We start from the raw sequence: 6,485 nt of genomic DNA, 5'->3' as shown, positions 1-6,485 counted from the left end.
GTACTTAATTTATATGCAAGAATACAATTCCCTACAAATACAAATCTTTTAAGGGTCTAAAAGGGACTTTTCTGTTTAATTATTTTCCAATAAAACAGCTCTTTCAAATGGTTCTGCAACATCTTTATTCGACTCTGCCACACAGTCCAGTGAAATCGAATCACTTCAAATTCAAATACAGGCCTACACCGATTAAAAAAAACAATATTTGAATCTACAGTATTTTCCAGATGTTGTGCCTACAGCTGTGCTTTTTGGACTGTGATCCTCCAACGTGTACAGCATTACGCCCCATGTGAGATTGCCATATGGGAAATGTAGTCCTTTCAGTCCCTTTGTTACATGTTCCTTGACGCATCCGTCTAGCTAGAAAAAACTACAAGCTGACCGGTTGTAGTCAAGAGAAGGTTCCTTCGCTTTCTCTGTCCGCCAGCAGGCAGCCAAAATGTTGGCAATCCTGTCTGTGCTGTGTTTGTACCTTACTAACCCTGTTTGCGGTGTTATTCAGAGACTTTTATGCACCTTCAAAGACAGCTGTGACTGCGATTTTAAGCCCAATATCAGAGGTAAGATGATAAAAGTCCACCGTGGCTAGCTAACGTTAACTGACCGATGTGACGTGTTGTTAGCCAGCTAGCTAGGCAAATAAGATACGTGTATTTAGCTAGTTTGGTGTGTTTTGTACATGTGCAGGGCTGGTTCACTGATGTTACAGTCTACACAGTACTTAAGAAGTGTTATTTAGACGTAATACTGTTGTTACTGTAATAACTGCTCTGCTAGTTTGGTGGCTATGCTAGCTAGCAAAACACAGGAAGTCGTCTCCGCGTTTAGCAGGGCTTTACAGGGCTGAGCAAGAGGTTGGAACAAAACATTGTTTTGTAAGTTGTTTTGTAAAGCTCTAAACTGTGAGGAACTTGCTTAATATGCAGTGTGAAATTGCTTTCAGCTTACTGTTACTGACCTGCTTTTCCAGATTTACAATTTAGTCTACGGTATTAGACTGTCCAGACAAAGTTATTTTTCATTCTTAAGGTTTGACAGATGCAAAAAAAAAAACTGACAATGATTTTTTGGGTCTCAAATGTAAAAGCATAAAATACACGTTTTTGGTAATGATCCTTTTAAATTGGTTATCAAAGAGTACTCAAGCCATCAAATACTGCACAGACCCTGCCTACAACATCTGTTTGGTAACAAGTCACAATTAATAGCCTAACAAGTACCTCAAAATTCTACTTAAGAACAGTACTTGAGTAAATTGTACTGAAGTTTATTTCATCACTGTTTGTTTGAAAATGTTGACAGCGTTTTATTTTTACTGCAAATGAACACTGTTCCCAAATATTACTTTTCAGTCTCCTTGATTTCTAATAACATCTGTATAGGTATCGGCCCTGAAAAAAAAGCCATATCAGTTGACCCTGAATTAACATGCCATGTGTCTTTATTTCCTGACAAACAGACCTGGAGTGGGACCTCTACAAAAATGTCTATGGACAACATCTGGCCCAGGACATCGTTTCAGAGGAGGTGGCAAGGTTCCTTCAGAATAACAACCCCGAGCGGCCCCTGGTGCTGTCCTTCCATGGCTCCTCTGGGACGGGAAAGACGCTGGTCAGCTCCATGCTGGGAAATCATCTGTACGGCTCAGCGATGAGCAGCCCGTACGTCCACCAATTTGTTCCCACGCTGCACTTCCCTTATCCTGATCAGGTCAATGAGTACAGGGTAAGTTAGGGATTATTGTGTAAGGTGTTGTTTACTTTTATGTAATCACTTTAGTAATCATGATTACAGGTTGGTGACACAATGCTTTATCCAAAATAAGAGAAGAATAACAGATTAAATATAATGGTAGATAAAATGGGTTGCTAAAAAGTAGGACTTGTCCAGTTTTACCTGATGTTTCATTTTTATACCTTGTAGAAACAAAATTATAGTGGGCAGACTAGAAATCTCGGATTAATTTCCAGTCTTTGGCACCTTTGTCAGGACTAAATTTCCCTCTGTTGGTTCGCAGGAAGAGTTAAAGAGCTGGGTGCAGGGGAACCTGACGGAGTGTGCTCGCTCTGTCTTCTTTTTTGATGAGATGGAGAAGATGCCTCCAGGTCTTATTGATGTATTGCAGCCCTTCCTGGGTCCCTCTCATGTTGTGTTTGGCACCAACTACCGCAAGGCCATCTATGTCTTCATCGGGTAAACAGACACATACACAAACAAGGTGTTCAGAGAGATGTGGGGGCATGCTGCTTAGTGTACAGTGTCAATCCCTTTGTCCTACACCAGATACAGATGGAATCACACTCTAAACGTGTTTGGTATGTTTTTCCTGCAGCTCGACGGGAGAGGAGGTGATTAACAAAATGGCACTGGAGAACCGGCAGTCTGGAGGGGACAGAGACGAGATCAAGTGGGCAGACTTGCAGGAAGCCATTGCACAAGCGGCCTACAACAGCAACTCAAGTAAGTGTCTTTTGTAATTAAATTGTACAGTTTTCATAGATTACATAGATTAAATATTTGCTGGGATCGTTCATCCCTGTTGGAGTTTCCCCATTGGCCATGGCTGTTTCAAAATGAGTAGGCAGGAACCTTCATTATGTACTGTAACTCCAGATTCTGTGAGTATAGGTCAGCGCTCTAAGGCTAACGCCAGTGGGTTCACATGTCGCTTGCATTCACACAGGGCTGAAGATCTTTAGTTCTTTGTGGGCCACACCTTCGTCTCAACGCAAGTTGAGCTGAAACAATTGGTTCCCAAAAACAGCATTTTTCTTCAGCTAGGTAAAGGAACCATTGGGGCCCACAGCTCAGAGTGCTGCGCGTATACTCTGAGACTCCAGAGTTATGGTACGGATGTGTCTGTTCAGTTGATCAAACAAGTGCATTGGTTTGGTTGCTTTGCAATGTTACTTATTGTCAGATGAGGGGAAACTGAAGGGACTTTCTCTCTCCAGGTGGATTCTTCCACTCCAGTATTATCCAGCACAACTACATCACCCGCTTCGTTCCATTCCTGCCTCTTAGCCGTCGCCACGTGGAGCGCTGTGTCCACTCACAGCTCTGCCAGCGGGGCAGCTGCGGCCGCAGTGACGTGGTGGAGGCAGTAGGTGGGGACATGATCTACACTCCTGTCAAGGGACATTACTTTTCCTCCACTGGCTGTAAGGCCGTCCCCGCCAAAATCAACCTCTTCCTGTGAGGCGAGAAGGCAGCTGCTGGTTGATATTTAAGGACTGAAACGGAAAACTCCTTCTGAGGGGAGTCAGTGAAACAGAGTCTGTTTCCATCAGTTTCTCCATCAGGGAGGTCAGAGCAGCATATCTGGAGCAGGCAGGGATTCAGAGTTGAGGACGACTCCTCTCTGAGAGGACTTGAGATCACAACTCCCCTAATCCAAAGCAGTTTTGTGCTGTCAGAGCTGAGTTTCTTTGAAGGCATCGCTGCTGGAGCAGTCGGTACAAAGCTGGTTTGTGTGGGCACAGGAGAGTTTTCTGCGTCATGCTACGCTCTACCTCAAACCCAACTCTGCCTTTAATTTATGAACTCTGAAGTTGGTACATTATGGTTTTATACTTCAGTTGCAGTTGGTTGCCATCAATGGAGGTGATCGATTAAGTCTGTTTATCCAGTATTTATTTCTCAAAACTACCCTCCTTTCACTTTTATACAGTCACACTCACTGTTGGAAGCTTCCCAGTTTGAGTTCCTCTGACTTCCTCTTTGGGAGTTATACAAAAAGGGATCCAAGTTCTTATGAAGGATTTTGTTGAATTTAAAGCATCTACATTTTTTGTAGGGAAAATGTATTTAATGTCAGCACAGAGATGCAAAGAGCAGCCAAAGAGAAAGTTGAAATTTAGCTTTGCATCTTCTATATAACTTTTATTCAACTTTTAAGGAGCCAAGAAAAAATTTAATTTAGGGGTTTAAGGGTTGAAGAGGAACTGGTGTGAACATGTAAAGCAAACAAAAAAAACAAGGTTTTCACTTCACAATTGTCAGTAAGGTAAGGTAAAAAGAAATATACCAGCGCTGGGTGCACCAGCTATGCGGAAATTCAAACTCAGCCTAGTTTGAATGTCATTTCTAGACTAGGACGGAGTATACACTCTGCTTACATTAAGGGTTGCACCAAGTAAAATAGTTCAACATAGGCACAAGTTACATCCTAAACTTTACAACTGGAGAAGGTGGAGGAGAAGCAAATTTTAATGGCTGGTTTGCTTCTAAATTCGACATTAGACACTAACATTATAATGTTAGCAATCACATATGGGGTTAGACAATGTTCTTAATTAACAATTAACAACAGGATACTGACTTAAAACAGCTTGCAAGTATTGGCCCTATAATGTGCTTGCTATGTTATTACAACTTCATCTGCCCAATCATAGAACATCACTATATTACCATATGATGTAGCTCAATGTCACTGTCGTAGATTATGGTTGGAGGCTATAGATATGATATCACCTTATCATAATGCTATGTCCTATTTCAGGTACCTTTTGTTGTTTGTTGATTAAACAGAATTATTTATTTATAGCCATTAGCCCTTTAACTGATTGGCCACAGGATTTGAAAACTTCATTACTTGCGACAGTATTTCGGTATTGTAGGTAGTAGTTAGGATACCTTGATAGGATATTAGGATACGTCCCCTGTGGTGCAACCAAACAAAACAGTTTTAGTATCAAACTATCTAGTTTCCACGTATGGTTTAGTTTAGTGTGGACTTTACACTCTAACTTAAGACAGGACTGGCACATGGCTGGTGCAACAGGCTGCAGAGCTTAAAGCAAGGAATTTAGTGCGAGTTTTAGCCTGTGCCATCATTGGTTTTGAACCCAACCTAACCAATATAATTTAACAAAATACAGAAATTAAAATGAAGTCTGCCATGATTGTCCTCGAACAAATTAGAACTGAATTCTAAATGAAATATCAGCTCCTTTTGATAAATGCATTTTACCTGCAACCTTTGCTTTTAAATTTTCCTCTAAATCATCCAACATGTGCTTTACCAGACAACATACAGTATGTAATGTAAATGTACATTGTCCTGAAGTGTTTCTCTTCCACAAGTCTGTATTGAGATTCAAGTGTTATGAACGACCTGTCTGAAAAGTGCCATATCAATTTTTTTTTAAAAGTGGTAGATATCTGAAGAAGAGGATGGATTTAAATTAAATACTTGAATACTATCACTTTGATGGTGTCCAGCAGGGCTGATGTCATAGCTTTGAAGCACTTCATCAGTTTTGCCATCAGGTGGCAGTAAAGACTTCCTTTGACCTCAAGTGGAAGAGGTGAAGCAGAGTTCAGCTGCAGCTCAGTCCATCAGAACTTTGAGGGAGTTCTGTAAAGATGTACATTTGATTTTGTTTCTTTGATGTAAAATGTTTGCCTGTGTGTTTAAACACACTGAAAGTGCACTTTACCTTTATAGTGGATAAAATGGATCTTATGTGTTCTTGAGAAACAGTTTTTCTCAGTCTTTATGAAAGAAAATGTATATGGTGAGATGGTCTACCAAAATGAATAACTGCCACGAGAATGAATTGTTTACAATTAATTACTGACTGTAAACCGTTAATTATTAGTTGTATTGAATGAAGGCTGTGTGAAGTCCTGCTGCAGCAAGTCAAACATTTCAAACCCAATGAAAATCAAGCTTATTAAATTTACATGTGGAGTACATGGAGGTTTTCTTATTGGAACAAAGACAGATTAAAACAGGAGCAGACTAAGTATTGACACATGATATTCTTTACTGTTGAGTCAGTGTTGTCACTATTACCAGTTTTTAGATTGCCTCCCTCTGGTATACGCAGAGAGTCGCCTGTAAACTTCCACCAGACTCAATGCAAATATCCGTAGTTTTTTAGCATGCAGGTGCCTTTAGAGGCCAGTCAGTGAGGGTATTATTAGTGGAAATCAAAAACTGACATGATTTCCATTTATAATCACAGCAATCACTGTTAAAAGTTGCCATTATTCTGAAGGTTGTTTGTGTCTTCCTTGAAGATACTGGCATCTTCCAGTGTTATGTGACCACTAAGTCAGTTTAAGCCTCTGAAATACCTCCATGTTGGTAAGTGAAGCGTACTCCAAAGCTGAATGCTTCTTCTGGTATGACCATGAAATAAAGAAAATAAACTACACAATGGTTGTTCTGTTCTCTTTCAGACATGTCAAGAGAAATGTCCTATAAAAATACCATAACATGTGTCTGTTTTAGACTCTAAAACATGATGTTAACTCTTTTTCTGCAATTTGTTTTTGCTTTTCTGTATAACAGTCTCTACATTTTTCATCAGCTAAAACCTTTGTGAATTCTTTTCAAAACATTTTGAAACCCGCTTTGTTTACATTGACGACTACTCTTTGGTAGTTGGTTTTTGGTGCATTGCAACAGATTACTTGCTTCAACTATTGTGGGATTGCATGAAACTGGGATGTCCTACAGTACTTTGGCC

The 6,485-nt window shown here is 40.2% G+C and overlaps 1 protein-coding gene across 1 annotated transcript; it reads left to right on the top strand.

Moving 5' to 3' along the window:
- The first annotated feature begins 377 nt into the window (after nucleotides 1-377).
- Nucleotides 378-6,173, top strand: tor2a (torsin family 2, member A). Its single transcript, XM_030417028.1, has 5 exons — nucleotides 378-566; nucleotides 1,466-1,731; nucleotides 2,024-2,199; nucleotides 2,339-2,466; nucleotides 2,961-6,173. The coding sequence occupies exons 1-5, from the start codon at nucleotides 446-448 to the stop codon at nucleotides 3,203-3,205; spliced, it is 936 nt and encodes a 311-aa protein (XP_030272888.1). The 5' UTR covers nucleotides 378-445; the 3' UTR covers nucleotides 3,206-6,173.
- The last annotated feature ends 312 nt before the right edge of the window (nucleotides 6,174-6,485 follow it).

The sequence above is a fragment of the Sparus aurata genome, chromosome 5 (assembly GCF_900880675.1).
Source record: "Sparus aurata chromosome 5, fSpaAur1.1, whole genome shotgun sequence".
In the NCBI taxonomy this organism is placed as follows: Eukaryota; Metazoa; Chordata; class Actinopteri; order Spariformes; family Sparidae; genus Sparus; species Sparus aurata.
The sequence above is the reverse complement of the archived record's forward strand: the minus strand, read 5'-3'. Positions and strand labels throughout refer to the sequence as shown.

Excerpts from the sequence above, each read along its gene's own strand:
- tor2a (XM_030417028.1), top strand. The coding sequence starts at position 446 with ATGTTGGCAATCCTGTCTGTGCTGTGTTTGTACCTTACTAACCCTGTT. Across the intron at positions 567-1,465 it reads TTTTAAGCCCAATATCAGAG|ACCTGGAGTGGGACCTCTAC; the intron begins GTAAGATGATAA and ends CCTGACAAACAG. Across the intron at positions 2,467-2,960 it reads GGCCTACAACAGCAACTCAA|GTGGATTCTTCCACTCCAGT; the intron begins GTAAGTGTCTTT and ends TTCTCTCTCCAG.